The 21,438-nt window shown below is 46.6% G+C and overlaps 1 protein-coding gene across 2 annotated transcripts in view; it reads left to right on the top strand.

Moving 5' to 3' along the window:
- The window catches only part of vib (phosphatidylinositol transfer protein vib), an 80,443-nt gene that overhangs the window by 33,773 nt on the left and 25,232 nt on the right, over positions 1-21,438 (top strand). For both annotated transcript variants that reach the window (XM_084597338.1, XM_084597339.1), the window contains 2 exons: positions 4,195-4,368; positions 20,552-20,674. In XM_084597338.1, the coding sequence (XP_084453464.1) occupies positions 4,195-4,368; positions 20,552-20,674 (297 nt within the window). The remainder of the gene's footprint in view (positions 1-4,194; positions 4,369-20,551; positions 20,675-21,438) is intronic.

Below are 21,438 nucleotides of genomic sequence, written 5' to 3'. Positions count from 1 at the left end.
TTGGGTCCTTTCCCAAAGTCACAAAAAAGGCCATTGTTGGATTGTTGTATGGGTGGACCATCTTACTCGTTACTGTGAGACTGCTGCTCTTCCCGCTACTACAGCGTACCAATTGTCTCTTTTCATGCTGCATTTCGACATCTTGTGACATGGTCCCCCGAGAGTCATGATTTACTGCCGATGTGACTGAAGAACTTGTTTGATTGTGTGCATCTGATTTCAGACATTTTACCCCTTACCACCACCCTCAAACAAATGGTTTAACAGCACTCTCGCCAATTTGCTTGCAATGTGCGCTGCTTCGGACCATAAAAACTGTGTTCTTCCATTCATCACATACGCCTTCAACACTGATTCAGTTCATTCTTCCTACTAGTCTAACAATATCATTATGGTATATTTGTTTCTTTCTTCAAAGGGACATTTTGCTCGAGGGAATTTTCTGAAATGCATGCCATTTGTTTGTCTTTGCATCAAGGAATGCAATAAAGGTATCAACCTTGCCTATCATAGAATTTCAGTTTTAGGCCTTTGTAGCGGCTACTCTGGGGCTGATGCTTCGTGTCTGAAGTGGCAACTTCAAGATGTTATATTCAGGGAATAGCTTCCTGCTGCCTGATTACTTTTCTCCCCCTTGATGGGAGCATTTGGGCAGTCGTCATTTCACATTCACTCGTAGGCATTCAACCACGAGTGAGTGGCTTGTGTCTCAGCTGACCGTGCTCATGAAATCCAGGCCATTCCTGAGAAGACCTTTCCAGGAAGGGTGGCAGTTTGTGGGGCATGTGGAAATCCTGGCATAGCAAAGATTCTGTTTACCCATCATTGCGGCACTGAGTGTTGTGAGGGTGGCCGTAGCAGACAGGAGCTCTCGACTTTGCTGATGGTCACAGAGCTAAAGCTGCAATAATTTACGCTGTACATTGATTCACTTCCTAGGGACTAACCTAAAATGGAGCACCCTGCTAAGTCTGGAAAGGTTGCAGGAAACACTGAACTACCTTAAATGATACAAGGTGAAAGAAAGCTTAAGACTTAAAAAGTTAGGACTAGAAAGGAGACTCACTTTCCATGATAGCAGGATACAAAATCACTGCTCCAGAGCATCTTTGTGGAGATGCTGCTCGACCAAAAGCAGGCTACATGTTTCTAGTGCAGCCCCACGGTCTTAATTTCAGTGGTGTGGTGATTGCTTGGTTGTGTTTGGACTGCTTTTCCCACGGTGTTTGTCAACGTGGTGGCCTTTTGTTAGAGATGCTGGGCAGGACTATGTTTGGGACATGGTGCTCCTTCAGCATTTGGTCCCCTCCTCGTGCACATTGTGAAGGTGTTGAGATGTCAGGACTATTATGATGATGGTCCGAGACAGAACCACTCTTGAATCACACCACCTGAGCATTGGCACGCATTGTCAGAGGTCATGACAACAGGTGCTGTGCATCTGAGCCAAAAATGCATGCACACCACATCACTGGGGCTAGCTTTCATGCTTGCAACCCTGGCCTAGAGAGCAGCCAGGGCCAAGTCGTCAAGGGAAACACCTTCAAGCTGTTGCTTTGTGATTTCCTTTGCCTGCTTGTGTGCACTAGTGAGTCAGCTGTGTGGGCAAGAGGTGCTTCCAGTGTCCTTGTGCTGGGCTTCATGACGCCGATCAGTCAGCATTATTGTGTCGTGTGGGCCATGGAGTCCCGTGGAAAGTCTTTGGTCGATGTTAAGGACGGTCGTTCTCCAAGATGAATCTGCTGCATCTGAGATTGTTTTAAAGGGGCTTTTTCAGTGCCGAAAGGTATGTTATATTGAAATTGCAGCATTCTAAATGGAAAGATCAGACACCCATTTTACTTGCCCTGTCTCCTTACTCACCTGCAATGGAAGCTGCCTTGCCCCCACATAATCCATCTAAGAAGAGTTCTTTGCTGCTAGTATTAAAAGGCTGAATCTTTTCTCCTGGGGAGTACAAATATTGAAATTTTGCAATACGAATAAAATTCCTTCGAATATCTGACCACTTAAGAAAAAAGAATTCAAAAATAGGAAATATTGCTCATCCTGTTTATTTAAAGGGAGACTGCTCTGGTTTTAGACATGTATGAGTTTAGAGAGTTCGAATGCTTATAGCTTGCAGTTTTAAGCGTGCGAAATATCTGCGAAATATCTTGGCGTTTGAATCGGTGGCGCAATAAGCGATTAAAACCATGATCGTTATCAGGCTTCTCTGCACCGCACAGCTATGGGTGGGGGGTGCATGATGACGTCATTGGCGGTGCTAGTATTCCCGCATATAAACGCTTGGTTTGAACAAGTAAAAACTCTAACAAAAGCAAAGTCCTAGAGACGTTGTTTGGTGGCATCAGAAAAGGCACCACGGGAAGTGAGCGAAGGCAAAGATAATAGGTAAATGTTACCGTCCGTGATGTCTTCACCAAGCTTCTCTGCAGACCTTCAGTGCTGTGAGGTGAAGTTGGCGGTTTAATAATAGCTTATTACGTCATCAATTTGAATGCTAGTGCAAAAACACTTTACGTGCATTACATACAGCCTCTAGTGATTTGTACCTTGAATATCGGGGAATTTTTGGAAAGTGATGCCCTTTGAGGATTCACATGATACCTGCAAATAACTACAGAGAAGTGTATACCCTACTGAAAAATTCCATATGGTACCAGTTTATTTGTACAGGAGGGACAAGTTTGGTGGAGCCATCATATCTGATGATTGTCTGCATTTGACTTGAAACAAAACTGGTTCCACCATGTGCTTTGCTGTGCGTACACTGTCCCAGCTCATAAAAAGGTCCTGTTACGTTTCGATGCGTAGCAGGGGGCTGCAGACAATTAGGTGGGCAGATGGGGTTAAGAAGTTTGCAGGGGTCAAGTGGATGCAGCTCGCACAGGACCGGGTTAATTGGAGGAATATGGGAGAGTCCTTCGCCCTGCAGTGGGTATAGTTAGGCTGATGATGATGATGATGTTTTGAGGATGCTTCAGTGCATAGTCAGTGCGGTCGAGCATTGCAGTCAAGTGCACACGGGAAGTTTCATCTTCTCAAAACGACCCCATCCCGTTTTGACGCTGTTTCACTCTACAGCCTGCATTGCGGTGAATTCAAAAATATTCGGTTTATTCGATAATTTTTGCATATTCGGGATTTGAATAACAGAAATTGAATGGGAAATTTGATTGAAATTCAAAATTTGAAATATTTGCTCATCCCTAACTTTTCCTAAATGAGTGTTGACCAGCCTTTCTGTTCTCCCTTTTATCTCTCTCTCTCTCTCTCTCTTGCTGTGGCTTGAGCATGGCTCGCCCACGTACAAGTTTGAAGCAAAATGGAAAGTGTCTGCATTGTTGTTTTTAGTTCAGCTTTTGTGAAAAGATTGCAGCACTCGTAGGCGACGTGCTTTGGACCATTTCCCGACTAAGTTACTACACTCAACCAATCGGAAGGGCAATTTCTGTTGCTGAAAATTAGCTCAGACGAAGCAGTTCTGGAGAAGGTCGAATGATTGGCATTGCGACATTGCAGCCTTTGCATATGTCGCAGGGCCCCTTGAGCAGGAATAAGCAGAAGGTACCAGTAGTGGGGCTATGTTTACCAACTGACTCGGCTTGTGCAAAAAGATGCTGCTCAATTTATCAGGGACAGTAGTCTCTGAGTATGTAAAGGCAAGGTTCAAAGCATTTGACACCTGTGGGACTTTCTGCCAGTCTTGTACAGTGTCCTGAAACTTTATCGAACTCCCGTTTGAAAAATTCTCCCTCCTCAACCGGAGGCTCATTTACGGTGAAACTGCACACAAAACTTGCTTGTTGTTGACCTTTTTCATGCGTAATAAATAATGCGCAGTTTCACTGTAAATGAGCCTTTGGTTGAGGCGGGATAATTTTTCAAACGGGGGTCCGATAAAATTGCAGAACACTGTACACATTCTGCTGAAGCTTGTTTTAGTTCACTCCATTCTTGGAGAGGCATTTTCTCACAACCACGGTATGCTGTTGGACATGCATTCAGGGATCTCCGAGCGTAGCGGTCATGTTTCTTGAGATCTGTGCATGCCTTCTTCCCCTGTGGGCCAGTGTTCAGTGTGGCGCACCCCAGCATGCTGTCTCCCGTGCATGTGTGCAGCTTATGGGGCAGGTGCATGACTAGATGGGGCCGCTCCCTCAGTGGCCTTGGCGTGGTGTGTGTGTGCAGGACTACAAGCAGGACGAGGACCCCTCGACTTTTGTGTCCCAGAAGACCGGCCGGGGCCCCCTCAAGGGCGACTGGATGAAGACCGCCAACCCAGTCATGTGCGCCTACAAGCTCGTCACGGTCGAGTTCAAGTGGTTCGGCCTACAGAGCCGCATCGAGACCTACATTCAGAAGGTGGGACCTTTATAGAGCAAGAGCACCCTTTGATGATGCATCAATTCCGAATGCTGCCTGTCCTCTTGGAACCAGGAATTGAGTGTGCGCGCTATTATCAAATGGCATTGTACACAGGTGTCCAGTGTTTCAGGGAAGTTCTGCAAAAGCAGAAATTGCACTAGTTTTTTTGGGAAGAATTGATGCGCACCGGTTACGACCAATCGCTCATGTAGTATGCAACAGATAGCCACATCCTGAAATTGGAGCATCAGCAGGGGGCTGTCTCATTTTCGTTTGTCGTGAGACTTTGCAGCGTGTGCCTATGCTAGTGCACCATCTCTGTTTCCCTGGCTACCTGAGACCTGCAAACCATGTGCAGTGCAGTTTGGAGAAGAGCAAGGCTCAACAAAGCGAGGCACACGTTTGCATTACCAAAAATGGCTGCTGAATTCCCTTTGGACTCCATACCTCACAGAGTTGATGCTCCTAATGATGCACGAAACAAATGCAGGGAAGATGAGGGGTGAGATAGATAACAAGGGAGTCAACAGCCACTGGCAAGCTTTCTTTATCAAGTATTAATTAATAGTAACACCTTAAAATGTTGACCCCTGTGCTTTCCTTTGTGGCTCCATTCGTAAGTAATGATGCCAACGGAATTTGCATATGCCACCCACGGGGTTTTGCGGCAAGGAGACTTTGTTTTTGCTCGCTTTCCTGTCTCAGTTGCACACTCCTTTCAGTGCAAGTTACTATGTTCGCTGCACCTTCAAGGTGGATCTTATCATGGAGCAAATGTCACAGCTGCTTGCTCAGTGTCCAAAGTATCAGATGCTCTGGTTGGTTCATTTGAAGCGAACGAATAAATCTGCACGTAAAACGGTACTGAAGGAACACACGCCTTCGTGGAAATGGAGATTTCAATTAGCATGCAATAAGAGCACATGCATACTTTTTCAATACTGACTTCTCTACGGGCCTTCAGTGTAAATCCTCACCGGATGAACACAGTAGGGCCTTTACATGCATGCATAAAAAATTACAAGGATTCAATGCTGCTGAACAGAGTATGGAGCGAAAGCATTAGCTGCGAATGACCGAGCGTTCGTCTTCTTCCCCAAGCCGTATGAACATGCCTTAGTGGCCTGTAGGGTAATGTGAATGCCAGGGTCCTGGCAGGCTGATTCTGACATAACCGTCCCATGTGATTGTGAAACAAGAGACCCAAGTTGGCAGCTCCTGCCAGGGGACTACGAACACGGACACGGCACACAGCGACAAGCAGTTAGACCTGGCGTACTATTGCTTTTGCAATGAAAGAAACTAACAGACTTTTGCAAAACAAGGTGCTTTCCATAAGCCGTTCATTCCGTTGCTCAAGTCTTGCATCATCATATGCCCACAAAGTTTTTCAGCAAAATTTTGGAGAGGTTCTAGGAACAGTGATACAGGCTGCTACTTGTGTAGTGTTGCAAATTACCAGCATTGCGACGGGGAACAACAACGAGAGAGGAAGGACAAGGACGAACGCTTGTCCTTGTCCTTACTCTTTCGTTATTGTTCCCCGTCGCAGCGCTGGTATTATTGTGAAAGCAATACTACTCGCACTTTCAAGCCTTCGTGTGACCCGGCCGCAGTTACGTCTTACCCACGTGACGCTGTGACATCACACCGCACATGACGCACGGGCTGGCAGCTACCAACTTGGGTCTCTCGTTTCACATGAGACGGTTATGTCAGAATCAGCCTGCTAGGACCCTGGTATTCACGTTACCCCTATAGGCCACGAAGCCACATTCATACGGCTTGGTTAAAGCGGGGCTTTATATGTGGGCTGAGGAAGAAGAAGAAGAGAAGAACGCTCGGTCACCCGCAGCTAATGCTTTCGCTCGATATTTGGTTCAGCAGCGTTGAACCCTTGTAATTTTTGCAATCATGTACCAACTAGCTCAAATTTCCGTATTGTGTAGTGTTGCTACTAGTGAAGAACTAGGTGTTCTGCCAGTAACAAGGGATGAGGTTAGGAAAGCTTTAGGAGCTACGAAAAAAGAAAAAGCAGCGAGGGGAGGATCACATAATTGGCGAAAAAAAACAATGAGGGGGGGATATCGTGTTAGGAGAAACTAGCCACCCTGTATACGCAATGCCTGGTGACTTCGACTCTACCAGAATCATGGAAGAATTCAAACATTACCTTAATTCATAAAAAGGGGATGCAAAGGACTTAAAAATTTTAAGAAAGGGGATGCAAAGGACGTAAAAAATTACAGACCAATCAGCTTACTATCTGTTACATACAAGGTCTTTACTAAGCCAATAGAATTAGGGCAACCCTATACTCCGTTTCATACATCAAGTGCAACACTACCAAAGCTACAGCTCTTGTTTGCGCTCTCCGCATCCGCGATAAAAAATAGTGCCTGCTCTTGACGGGAGAAAATAATAGTTGCTTGGTCTGCAAGCTTAATACATTTTACATTTGCCATCAACTTCATAAAAAGCACCTTTTTTAGGTAGAAAAGGTCGGATTCGGCTAATTTGTATGTCTTTTTTATGTCGTTTTTGTTCGTGCCGCGTTTTGCTGCCCTGCAACCTTGCCAGCTGTGCCACCAGATGGCGCTGGCTGTGCCCTCCTCGCTGCGCATCTCTTTTTGAGAAAATGGTTCTTTGGTGCGCATTTTTTCTATAAGATCCGCTCTGTGAAGATGTCTAAGCATGCGAAGCATGTTATTGCAAACGTGTATGCTCGGAATAGAGCCCGTTTTGGCAGGAACCACTCGCCTACAGTACGAGCGCGTAGTGTTACGCCTCCTGTTTTTTTTCTTGCGGACTACTTGCGTAGCTTTTGCTGCGTTGCACCTGATGTATGAAACGGAGTATAGACTTCAATCAACCAAAGGATCAAGCAGGTTTTCAGAAAGGATATGCTGCTATCGATCATATGCACACCATCAACCAGGTGATCAGAATGCTCTGAATATAACCAGCCCTTATATATTGCATTCATTGATTACGAAAAGGCTTTTGACTCAATAGAAATGTCGGCGGTCATGCAGGCATTACGAAATCAGGGTGTGGACGAGCCGCACGTAAAAGTGCTGGAAGATGTATATGGTGTCTGCACAGCAGCCATAGCTCTGCATAAAAAAAGTAATAAAATTGCCATCAAGAAAGGTGTTAGGCAACTAACGTAGCACTGCACAGTTCACATAGGAGCAGGCACAACGTGCCCCTGGTGTTTACCGCACCCAACAAGCTTTCCAAGCTTTGCCCACGCGTCACTGGGTGTGCCGGCAAGGGTTGCAGCAAAAAACACGTGTCGCCCTATGTGAACTGTGCAGTGGGATTGGTTTACCGAATCCCCCTCTCTTGTGGTGCCTCATATGTTGGCCAAACTGGCCGCTGTGTCAATGACCGGTTACGGGAGCATGCTCGAAGCGTTGAAATTAAAGACGAAAACGCCAACCTTGTGTGGCAGATCGCTTATTTAAGTGTAGGGCAGGATTTGGGAAGACGACGATTCTGGGCAAAAGTGGGAATTATAAGGCAAGACTTCTATTATAGGCATATCATATAGATAAGCTATGTGATCGTTGTGTTAGCGATACGTCTGTACACATGTACTCGGCGGAATGTACCTTTCTAGGCATGTTTTTGCATTGACTACTGCTGTTTTATCTGCCCCCTTCTGCGCATGCTCGATTTTTCATATATAAGCTGTGTACTTCGGCATGAATTAAGAGTTGGTAGTTAGCGCTCGTCAAACGTCTTATCTGTTCTTCTTTGTCGTTTGTGTTCTATTTTTGCGTTAAATTTTTTACTCTGACAGCAGGTGTGTCAGTCGTATTCTCATACGCAATCCTGCTTCCGGAGCTAGAGCAGATGATTGAACTGTGGATTTACGTTTAAGTTATGGATGTTTACTTTTGTTGGCCTTGTTGGGGAGTTGTCTAAAACATCTGTCCCCAAAGAGCTAATGGGCTCCTTTCAAGTGAGAAGGGAAACTCTCAAACCTGGAGCACTCATCGGTATGCATGAATCAAAGGCTGCGCACTTTATTCTCTGAACAGCAGGGACAGAGACATCGGGGCATTATTCTTTACTCTCCCACACCTTTACACCTCGGGTCAAACTACCTGTCATTTGCCTGTTGCCTTCATGATTTTTTTTTTTTTTTATTTCTGAGAGCCTGCCAGCAAGCGCTCGTTGAAAACTATATGTTCGCAGCTCTCCAGGTAGCGCCGAAACATTAAATCAATGTGTTTTTTTTTTTCATTCGAACATTATTTTGGGGTTCTTAATGTCCTTTTCTTCTAACGCTTTGGCAATGTAACATATAAGCGGTAGTATAATGTTTCAATAAACATGTTGTAACACAAATGTTGCAGGAGACCAGACAGTAGGTGACTATGGCATTCGTTCTAGGAATAGCAGGGGGAAGTTACTAGTCAAGTTTGCAGAGCGCAATAACTTAAGAATCATGAACACCTTCTTCAGCAAACAAACGAACTGGAAGTGGACATGGAAAAGTCCTAACGGGGAGACTAAAAATGCAGTTGACTTCATACTGTGTTCAACCCCCGCCATTATGCAAGATGTAGAGGTAATCGGGAAAGTGCGATGCAGTGACCACAGGATGGTGAGGTTCCGAATTGGTCTAAATCTGAAGAAGGAACGCAACAGATTAGTAAGAAAGAAACCCATCAACGAATTAGCGGTGAGGGGAAGGGCAGAAGAGTTCAGGATCTCGCTACAGAATAGATATTCAGCTCTAACCGAGGATGGCGGCATTACCCTAGAAGCAAGGAACAATAATTTCAGAGATATCATTACTGAGTGCGCGGTAGAAGTAGGCGGTAGGATAGTTAGAGAGGATACCGGTAAGCTGTCTAAGGAGACGAAAGATTTGATTAAGAAACGCCAGCGTATGAAAGCTTCCAATCCAACAGACCAGATTGAATTGGCGGAGATATCAAAGCTAATCAATAAGCGCAAGGTGGCCGATATAAGGAAGCATAACAGGGAGAAAATTGAGCATGCTGTAAAGAATGGGTGAAGCCTTAAAGCGGTGAAGAAATTAGGGATAGGCAAATATCAGATGTATGCGCTAAAGGACAAGGCGGGCAACGTCATCACGAATATGGACAGTCAATGTAGCCGAGGAGTTCCATACTGATCTCTACAGTTGCCAAAGTAGTCAGGACCGTAATGAGATTGGCGGTAGGGAAAAACAGTCAGGCGTTCCACTAGTGACGAAGGACGAGGTTAAGAAAGCAATAGAAACTATGAAAAGGGGGAAGCAGCTGGAGAGGATCAGATAACTATAGATTTGTTGAAGGACGGGGGGGGGGGGGGGGGGGGGGAATATCGTAGTAGAAAAACTGGCCACCCTGTACATGCAGTGCCTGGAGTCATCGATGGTACCGGAATCATGAAAGAGCGCAAACATTATCCTCATTCAGAAGAAATGGGATGTGAAGGACCTTAAAACTTGCAGATCATTCAGCTTACTGTCTGTTACGTATAAGGTATTTACTAAGGTAATCGCTAATAGAATCAGGACAACCTTAGACTGCAATCAAACAAAGGATCAAGCAGGTTTTCGAAAACGGTACTCTAATATCGATCATATCCATACCATCAACCAGGTGATAGAAAAATGCTCGGAATATAACCAGCCCTTATACATAGCATTCATTGATTACGAAAAAACATTTGACTCAGTAGAAACCTCGGTGGTGATGCAGGCATTGCGAAGTCGGGGGGTATACGAGCCGTAAGTGAAAGTGCTGGAAGATATATATATAGTGGCTGCACAGCAACCATAGTTCTGCATAAAGAAAGTAACGAAATTCCCATAAAGAAAGGTGTTAGGCAAGGAGACACAATCTCCCCAGTACTATTCACAGCTTGCTTAGAGGAAGTATTCAGAGACTTGCAATGGGAGCAGTTAGGGATAAGGGTAGATGGAGAATACCTCAGTAATCTGCGATTTGCTGATGACATTGCCTTGCTAAGCAACTCGGGGGATAAACTGCAAATAATGATTGATGACCTAGACAGGAAAAGTAGAAAGGTAGGCTTGAAAATCAATATGCAGAAGATTAAGGTAATTTTCAACAGCCTCGGGAAGGAACAGGAATTTACGTTCAGGAGTGAAGCACTTGAAGTAGTATGCGAATATGTCTACTTAGGACAGGTAGTAACCGCAGATCCGGACCGTGAAAAGCAAGAAGAATAAGATTGGGATGGAGCGCATTTGGCAAGCACTCGCAGATTATGACTAGCAGCTTACCGGTATCGCTCAAGCGGAAAGTATACAACTGTTGCATCTTACCTGTACTCACCTATGGGGCTGAAATGTGGAGGCTAACCAAGAGGGTTCTACTTAAGTTGAGGACAATGCAGAGGGCTATGGAACGTAAAATGGTAAGGGTAACATTAAGAGATAGGAAGCTTGCAGATGGGGTCAGTGAAATAACTCAAGTTACTGACATTCTGTTGGAAATTAAGAAAAAGAAATGGGCTTGGGCAGGACATGTAGTGCGAAGAGAGGGTAACTCATGGTCGCTTAGGGTAACAAACTGAATTCCAGGGAAGGAAAGCATAGCTGGGGGCGGCAGAAAGTTAGGTGGGCGGATGAGGTTAAGAAGTTCGCAGGGGTCAAGTGGATGCAGTTAGCACAGAACCGGGTTAATTGGAGAAATATGGGAGAGGCCTTCGCCCTGCAGTGGGTATAGTCAGGTTGATGATGATGTTGAACATTAATGTAAGATTATTGGAAATGATACCTTGCACGGCCACGTAGGCCCACCACTCTCGATGGCACACAACTTGAATGCCTTGCAAAGACCACAGAACAGCACAACTCCTGCACTCACCTCTAGCATAGAGTAGATATCCATTATTGATGGGTGTCCCAGAGTGATAGTGGTGAATTGATAAGCAAAGCTTCCAAACAAAATGGCAGGGCTATGCGTGCACGGTAGCCATCACCTCAAAGATTTAGTTGCAAAGAAAAATTATTTAAGAAACAGTGACTATCAGTTAATCATAATTTCTTGCTTTCGAAAGCACCGAAAAAAAAGCACATTTCCAACCAGTCCTTTCATCGGCCGAGGAACCGAAAAATGCAAAAATGAAGCCCCACTGGCTTTGTGTGCGTCTCTGTGTGACTGTTCCACCTTGTTCTCCAGGTCCGGGTGCACGTTCAATGTTTGTTTTGTACTGTGATAGTCATCGCCATCGACATGCACCTGTGCGTTGTGCGACGAAGACGAAGTACGCTGGGCTCGCCGTTGCAAGGTCCTGTCCTCACAGCTCTCCATCTGAGCTTCAATAAACGCCCTATTACAATTGGCGGAGGTGCCGGAAACGATCCCACCCAAACTGGAACTGCGAAGCCGTACACTACCCTCTACGACCGCCATGCAAGACACTTCGACGCTGCCGGCCGTTCCACCCACGATCATGTGTGCTGGCGTCGTGCGCCAGCGTGACCCTTGCCTGTTCAGCGGCACGGCCGATCAAGATGTCGACGACTGGCTGTCATCCTATGAAAGAGTAAGCACCTACAACAAGTGGGATGACTCATACAAGCTCAGTAACGTCATATTCTATCTGACGGACGTGGCGAACCTCTGGTTTCGCAACCATGAGGCTGACCTGTCATCTTGGTCGACATTTAAAAAGAATTTCGCGGAAGTGTTCGGCCGCCCGGCAGTGCGTAAGCTTCGTGCCGAACAACGTTTACACGATCGTGTTCAGCGCGCTGATGAGACCTTTACCAGCTACATAGAAGACGTCGTTGATCTCTGCAAACGAGTCGACCCGGCCATGCCGGAAGCAAACAAAATCCGCTACATCCTCGAGGGCATTTCTGAGGACGCCTTCCAGATGCTGGTAGCGAAAGATCCCACCAGCGTTAGTGAACTCGTGAAGCTTTGCCAGAGCTACGACGAGCTCCGCAAGCGGCGCGCTTCTAGGCGCCGCTCCAGTGTGTGCGACGAAGGCGTATCCGCATTAGCCCTGGGTGGTTCGCCAACTTCTGAAGGGAGCCCGCTGAATCAAAAGATCAAAGATTTTATTCGTGAAGAGGTCGCACGTCAAATCTCACTCCTTCCCCATTTTCAAGACTCGGGCCGCCTCGTTCCTGAACTGGCTCCATCTTTGGCCCCTGCTATACGCCGTGTCGTGCAAGAACACGTCGCTGATGCCTTGCCGTCCAACCCCGTGGTGCCGCCTGTGACGGCACCTCTCACGTATGCCCAAGTAACGGCTAGGCCACCACCTTCGCCCACGTCTGGCTCCTATGTGCAGGTCCCTGCCTACCGTTCACCGCCGCATGCTGAGCCTTCGTTTCAAGCCCCACCCTCAAGGTTCCGCCCACATCCTATGAAACCTTGGCGTACTACGGACAACCTTCCGATTTGCTATGCCTGCGGTCGGCCGGGCCATGTTGCGCGCCTTTGTCGCCAGCGCCTCCAACCTTCACAGCCTGACATTCGATTTTACCCGTACGATACCGACTCACGCTCGCAAATGATTCCGCCCGGTTCTCAATTTGTCCCACAAGATCGCCAAACCTATACCACTCGTCGATCACATTCTCCTCGGCGCCGATCGCTTTCTCCAATGCTGCGACGTTCTACCAGCACCGTTGAGGGAAACTAACAGTCGCAGTTCCGGGGGCAAGAACTGCGCTTGTTTCGAATTCCTCAAGTCCTCCATGCCGTCCCGCTAATGTTATCAAAGTTTCTGTAGAAGGCGCCACAGTTCTCGCTCTCGTCGATACCGGTGCAGCCGTCTCCGTCATCAGTGAAGCGCTCTGCCGTCGAATTCGCAAAGTGACCACTCCGATTTCCGACTTTTCGCTCCGCACCGCCTCATCACAGCACATTCACCCCTCCGCATCTTGCACAGCCAGTGTGCTCATTCAAGACGTCTTGTACCCCATCGAGTTTATTGTTCTGCCGAACTGCTCGCATGATATCATCCTCGGATACGATTTTCTATCGACTCATCAAGCCGTTATTGACTGTGCTCGTGCACAAATTGCCTTCGCCCCCCTCTGTGATGCCCCCTTCTGTGATACCCCTCCCCGCACTGCAAAACTTCTCGTCGCCCATGACACCGACATTCCTCCGTTCTCTGCTGCCCTCGTACCACTGTCTTGTGAGTGGGTAACTCCTTTGACTGCGATTTTTACACCTTCCGAAGCCACCTCCCGTCATCCCTGCCTCCTTTTTCCGTTCGCTGTTCTCGAAATTCAAGACGGCAAGAGTGCACTTTACGCCTCGAACCCATTTTCTTGCCCAGCAGTCCTGCTCCGTGGCGAATGCATTGGACGTCTTGAAGAGCTTGATCCCAGTCATATCACCACTCTTGCTGACTCAACCCCCTCCTTCGACGTTAGTCTGTGCTCTTGCGATGTTGCGACCGCTTCGACGCCCTCCGACGTTTTCCAACATGCTATTGATGCAGATCTTCCACTTGCGCAACGTGATCAACTTGTCGCCCTCTTGCAGAACTTCGCTTCTTCATTCGACTTTCCTCAAACTGACTTGGGCCGCACGTCTGTCGTAGAGCACACCATCGACACCGGTAAAACTGCACCTTTGCGCCAGCGCCCCTATCGCGTGTCGGCTTCGGAGCGCCAAGTAATTGCTGATCATGTGGACGACATGCTCCGTCGGGGTGTCATTCGGCCATCCCACAGTCCCTGGGCGTCTCCAGTTGTGTTGGTACCTAAGAAAGATGGCTCCTTCCGGTTTTGTGTCGACTACCGCCGGCTCAACAAGATCACGCGCAAGGACGTCTATCCTCTGCCACGCATCGATGACGCACTAGACTGCTTGCAGGGCGCCGAGTTTTTCTCCTCGTTGGATTTACGATCTGGCTACTGGCAGGTGCCAATGGCTGACGCTGACCGCTCTAAAACTGCCTTCATCACACCAGATGGATTATATGAATTCAACGTCATGCCCTTTGGGCTTTGCAACGCCCCGGCCACATTTGAACGCCTCATGGACACTGTGCTTCGTGGATTCAAGTGGCGAACCTGTCTTTGCTATCTCGATGATATCGTAGTCTTTTCTACCGATTTTCAATCCCACCTGCTCCGACTGAAGGACGTTCTCACTTGTCTCGCTACCGCCGGCCTCCAACTGAATCTGAAGAAGTGCCGCTTTGCTGCTCGCCGACTAACAATTCTAGGTCATGTCGTTTCTAAGGATGGCATTCTTCCCGATCCCACCAAACTTCGTGCAGTTGCCGAATTCCCTTGCCCAAAATCACTGAAGCAGCTACGAAGTTTCATTGGCCTATGCTCCTACTTTCGCCGCTTCATCTTAAATTTCGCCTCTATTATTGCTCCTCTCATCCAGCTCCTCTCCGGTAGCTCCGACCTCTCCGCATGGACACCTGCTTGTGATGACGCCTTCAACACTTTACGCCGTCTTTTGGTTTCGCCTCCCATCCTCCGCCACTTCGACCCGAATGCGCCAACTGAGATTCACACTGACGCTAGCGGTATTGGGATAGGCGCCGTTCTCACCCAACGCAAACCTGGTATCCGAGACTATGTGGTGGCGTACGCAAGCCGCACCTTGACCAAGGCAGAGTCCAATTATTCTGTTACGGAAAGAGAATGCTTGGCCATTATTTGGGCCATCGGCAAATTCCGTCCGTATGTCTATGGCCGACCATTTTATGTGGTCACTGATCATCACGCTCTGTGCTGGCTGGCGTCCCTCAAGGACCCGTCCGGCCGCCTTGCTCGCTGGGCTCTTCGCCTCCAAGAGTATGACATTCGTGTCATATATCGCTCAGGCCTCAAGCATACTGACGCGGACGCTCTTTCGCGCTCACCGCTGCCTCCCTCTTCGTTGCCTGATGAGATCTGCGCCTACGATTTGTCTTCGCTTGCCACTATTGACATGGCCACGGAACAGCGGCGCGACCCGTGGATATCTACACTTCTGGACTTTCTTTCAAGTCACTCTCCAGGTCGTCTGTCTCGGGCGCTTGCCCGCCAAGCTCACCATTTTTCAATTCGTGACGGGCTGCTCTATCGCCGCAATTATCTTCACGACGGAAGGAAGTGGCTTTTAGTCATCCCCCGTCATCTCCGCGCCGAAATTTGTGCTGCTTTCCATACTGATCCCCAGTGCGCCCACGGCGGAGTGTTGAAAACCTACACGCGCTTGCGTCTACGCTTCTTCTGGCGTGGAATGTACCGCTTTGTCCGCCATTTTGTCCGCTCCTGCCAGTCTTGCCAACGCCGAAAAACTCCTCTCAAGTCCTCTGCTTCGTTGCAGCCGTTGCCCTGTCCTGCCCGTCCGTTTGATCGTGTCGGCATAGATCTATACGGTCCCCTTCCTACAACTTCAGCTGGCAACCGCTGGATTATCGTGGCAGTGGATCATCTAACCCGCTACACTGAGACATCATCATTGCCCTCTGCTTCCGCACGCGACGTGGCTGCCTTTATTCTGAAAAACCTGGTTCTTCGCCATGGTGCCCCTCGCGAACTGCTCAGTGACCGCGGACGCGTTTTCTTATCAGACGCTCTTGAGGCTCTCCTGAAAGAATGCCGCATCATACACCGCACCGCTACCTCGTACCACCCTCAGACGAATGGATTGACAGAACGTTTTAACCGCACTCTCGGTGACATGCTGGCTATGTACGTGAACACCGACCATTCCAATTGGGACCAAGTTCTACCGTTTGTTACTTACGCATATAACACCGCGACACAGGCCACTACTGGATTCTCTCCATTCTTTCTCCTTTACGGGCGCGAGCCACCCTGTACTATGGACACACTTTTTCCCTACCGCCCTGACGTTTCCGAATCTTCCCCGCTATCCGATGCCGTCACGTACGCAGAAGAATGCCGTCAGCTCGCCCGCTCTCTCACAACAGAAAATCAGTGGCAACAAAAATACCTCCGTGATACCGGCGAATCTTCGCCATATCTCCCGGACACACTGGTGTGGCTCTGGGTGCCCTCCACAACCCCTGGCCTTTCAAAGAAGTTTCTTGCTCGCTACCACGGGCCATATAGGGTCCTCCAGCAAACATCTGCAGTCAACTACGTAGTTGAGCCCGTCACGCCCTCTGCGGACTTGCGTCGCCGTGGTCGTGAAACAGTTCACGTGAACCGATTGAAGCCATTCTATGACCCCGCTGTGCTTTCCGCGCCATAAGTCGCCAGGATGGCTCCTTTTTTTACCCGGGGGGAAAATGTACTGTGATAGTCATCGCCATCGACATGCACCTGTGCGTTGTGCGACGAAGACGAAGTACGCTGGGCTCGCCGTTGCAAGGTCCTGTCCTCACAGCTCTCCATCTGAGCTTCAATAAACGCCCTATTACAGTTTATAAGTTGATACAAACCTTACGATTATACACAAGGTTACAGAAAGAAGCCCCAAGGTTTGACACTGCACTGTACAAGGTTACAGTTATTTAGCGCTAGATAAGTAAATATTCTAAGGTTAAATTTTACAGTTCTGAAATACGAAGGATGTTGAGGGAATCCCTGTTTGACCAAGTGATTATATGGACCGTTTGGTTCTGTATAATCTGAAGTGCGGAAAGATGAGAATGATATGTCTGACCCTAAGAGGTGACGCAATAGTTGAGATGACAGTGAATGAAAGCATAGTAGAGTTGAATTAAAGTATGTAAACTAAAGTAATGACGTGCCTTTAGAAGAATTCTGTGTGATGTTTTATTTAGAATTTGTTGAATGTGGGCAGCAAATTTCAAGTTCTACACCAAGCAGTGTACAGTTATCCAAGGGATATATGGGGTAAGAATTGATAGAAAGAAGAGTTGAGACAGTAGTAAGCTGAACACCATAAACCTGTACTTAGCAGGGTTAATCAGAAGTCCATTTTTGACGCACTAAGCAGCAATGTTAAGGGGGGACATGGCTCGTAAACTATTTTTACAAATTTTTGTCCAAATTTGGTAAAACCTTGCATTTCGATTCAGTTTCTTGCACTGATTTCAAATATGTAACTATTTTTCCAATTGGCCAATTAATTCAAAAAATGAAATTAATTGCTCACAATTTGCAGAAACAATGAAAAAATAACCGCATTATAAAAAATTCACATGGACGCTTTGCTAGGTACTAGAAAGCATAATGAATACAATGTTTGGAGCACTTTTTTGATATAACAGATATTAGTAAGTTATAGCAGTTCAAAGTTCACTGTTCCAAATGTGGGTGCCCTCCTGTCTGATTTAGAGCAAAATTGAAAACTTTGAACTGCTATAATATTGCTAATATTTGTTATATCAAAAAAGTGCTCCTAACATTATAATCATTATGCTTTCTAGTATCTAGCAATGCATCCGAGTTAACTTTTCAGAGTGTGGTTAATTGTTTCTGCAAATTATGAACAATTAATTTCATTATCTCTTGAACTAATTGGCCAATTAGAAAAATAGTTACATATTTGAAGTGCAAGAAACTGAATCAGAATACCAGGTTTTATCAAATTCGGTCAGAAATTGGAAAAGTAACTATGTCCCCCTTAACTGAATTGAGCTCAGAGGTCAAGATATCCAAAGATTTATGTGAAGAGATAAGGGTATAGTATCACCTACATGAAGAGAGGAAGATTATTTATATTAGGTTAGGAATAGAAGTGGAATGGAACCTTGCGGATGTTAATATCTTTTTTGTTAGAAAAGAAACCTGACATACACACTTTTTAAGTTCGTGGGCTCTGCAGTCAGCCATGCATAGGTTTTGCCGCTTCCCTCTACTCTGTCAGAAACAAAGCGCTGGCGTCGTGGAGCAAAGTCCGGCTTGGGTTCCCTGTCGGGGGAAAAAAAACAACAACTTTCACGTTCCCACCAGTCATTTTCAGGCGACGAGTGATGACAGCAATTCGTTTTTTTGGAGGCTAGTTTCTTTTGAGCGCTTGTTTCAGCAGCATGTGTGGGATGCTCCTCAGCTCCAAAGGATCTGTTCATTGCCGCTGGCGCTTACAAGGAGCCCTTCTTTTAGAAGATCTAAACGGAAGCAGCATGGTCCAGTAAATCTGTGTGTTACGAAATAAAAGCCAGAAATGTAATATTGTCTTCAGACCTGCACGTAAAAAGGTTAATGTGTTAGCAGCTAGTTTGTCAGATGTGCCTGAACTGCAGTCAAAGAAAATTGGCAAATCATCAATGTATCTAAATATGTTGGTTACCTTAAAATTTGGTAGCGGGCTACAAAGGGCTCTGTCAAAATCAGCTAAAAATAAATAGCTAATAACTGGGGCTATACAAGAATAAATACAAATTCCCTCCTTTCGCAGATATCTCTGCCCCTCTCATTGAATAAAAGTTGACCGGAGATAAAAACTAAGAAGCTCCAAAACGCTACTGCTTGACACCCAAATCGCATTCATAAAAGTTGCACAGTCTCATTCATAAAAGCAACATTTCCAAATATATCGATATCAGAATCCTTAACCAGGAAAGCATCATCAAATGCACAATATGTTGAGCTTTCTTAGAAGTAACAGGGCTGTGGACTTTTTCCAAGTGCCATTTTTTGAGACAGTTGACCTGAAGGGAACGTCAATCTTATCCATTTTGACGTTAAAGAAAGACCTAGAGATAATCAGCGCTCATATATTCATGAGTATTCATTGTGTTCTTTCACTGCGCTGTACATTTCCATCATGGTGGGCAAGGAGACACGATCTCCCCGGTACTATTCACTGCTTGCTTACAGGAAGTATTCAGGGACTTGGAATGTGAGCAGTTAGGGATAAGGGTTGACGGGGAGTACCTCAGTAATCTGCGATTCGCTGATGACAATGCCTTGCTGAAATAGCTCAGGGGATGAACTGCAATTAATGATTGGCGATATAGATGGAGGAAGCAGAAACTTAGGCCTAAAAATTAACATGCAGAGACTAAAGTAATGTTCAACAGCGTCGGGAAGGAACAACTTTTCATGATAGGTAGTGAAACACGAAGTGGAACCACATATCCGGATCATGAAAGGGAAATAACCAGGCGTACAAGATTAGGATGGAGCACACTTGGCAAGTACTCGCAGGTTATAACTAACAGCTTACCAGTATTTCTGAAGAGGAAAGTATACAACAGTTGCATCTTGCCTGTACTCACCTATGGGGTTGAAAGAGGCAAATGAAAAGGATTCTACTCAAGTTAAAGACAACGCAGAGGGCTATGGAACAAAAAATGGTCGGTGTAACGTTGAGAGATAGGAAGCGCGCAGAGTAGGTTAGAGAAATAACTCAAGTCACTGACATTCTAGTGAAAATCAAGAAGAAATGGGCATAGGCAGGACATGTAGTGCAAAAAGAGGATAACCAATTGTCGCTAAGAGCAACGAATTGGATTAAATGGGCAGGAAAGCTTAGCAGAGGCAACAGAAGATTAAGTGGGCGAATGAGGTTAAGAAGTTTGAGGGGTTCACGTGGATGCAGCTAGCACAGAACCGGGTTTATTGGAGAAATGTGGGAGAGGCATTCGCCCTGCAGTGGGTATAGTCGGGCTGGTTGTTACAGTGCCACTTGTTTAAAATAAGTTTTGGTCTGGCATTGTGAGGATAGGATGTGGGACAACTAGTCAGCCTTGGAGGGTCTCTTAAACAGCACTTGAGGGGAATATTTTAAGGCAAGAAATCCACAGAGGTGGCCTTTGTGAGTATCTGAGTCGAATTTAAAAGCTTTGCCCGGAGCCTGTAATTAAAAAATTTTTAAGAAGTGCCAGTGGGAGCAACCGATTTGGGGGCCACATCCCTGTGCACTAATGATGACATTGCTGGATGCACCCGCTCATTGGTGTGCCATTGCGACATTGTTGCGCGCCAGCGTGGTCTGGTTGAGGGGGAAGAGGAGTATCATGTTAGGTGCTAATGGAGCTAGCTTATATATTTGTGCATTGAGAAGAGTATTGACGGGGTTGCTTATACTCATTTTCTAGTTTTAATGAATAGCTTTTCTAATCTTTCAGGAACATTAATGTAATTGATGTGTGCATCATGTATTTTTGTGTGGCTGGTCTGTGCCACCTGAACTTTCCAAATGTTTGCCCAACGCTGAGCAGTCTCGGGAGCCAAAACGCATGACAAAGTGGTTAGTCACTTTCGTTTGCTCATGAGGTGCTACTTTAGCTGCACAGGGCTTGAAATGTGGTCCTCACTGTGTTGCAGACGGAGCGAAGGATCTTCCTCAACTTCCACCGGCAGGTGTTCTGCTGGATTGATAGGTGGCATGGTCTGACCATGGCTGACATCCGCAAGCTGGAGGAGCAGACCAAAAAGGACCTGGACGAGGTATTATAGGGTCCACCCACCCATGTTGATTACTGCAGATCTCTATAGCAGTGCCACTAACCTAATGGGGGCAGCCTCCCAGCACGTGTCTCGAGTGCTGTGGTTACATTCGCAGTGGTAGTTTCATGGAAGCAATTGTTCCTGACCCCTTTTTCGTATTCACTTGTATTTTGAATCCTATAAGGCTTTCATTTCGACATCCTGATTATGTACGGTGAAAGCTTATCACGGGATGTGACCATGAACAAAGCAGCCCTGACAGAACAAGAATAGTCCTCTCATCCAGTATAGGATTAATGTCAGGCAGCACATTATAAGGGCAGTGCAGCACCCTTTGCAAAAAGCGAGCTGTTAGCAGCAATGTACAGCTTTTCATGCTGCGAACTCGAATATCGCATTGAAATTGGGCAGAGAAAATCAAAACTTTTTTTTTTTTTAGCAGAACCACGCAGCCATGCGGCTGCCGTGATTGGCCAAGATGTCGCGTGACAATATTCGGAGGACAGGGGAAACTGCTGATGTGGCTCCAGTGTTGCGTTGTATGCTGATTGCCGCAGCATTGTGAAAGTGATCACGGCAGGCTGTTTCCACTCGAGTGACTGTCTGGGGTTCCACTGTATGTACAGGGGCCTTCAAAAGTTCCCAGGCCACAAGCTCTGCTTCTGAGCAGTATAATCGGGCAGCTATGACGACCCCAAGTCTCAAAATATCTGTAGAGGATAGAAGCATTATTCTAACCTCTGATATAATTCATATTGTTAATG

The sequence above is a fragment of the Amblyomma maculatum genome, chromosome 3 (genome assembly GCF_055883805.1).
Source record: "Amblyomma maculatum isolate TAMU_Amacu chromosome 3, ASM5588380v1, whole genome shotgun sequence".
NCBI lineage: Eukaryota > Metazoa > Arthropoda > Arachnida > Ixodida > Ixodidae > Amblyomma > Amblyomma maculatum.
This window is presented reverse-complemented; position numbering and strand designations above follow the sequence as displayed.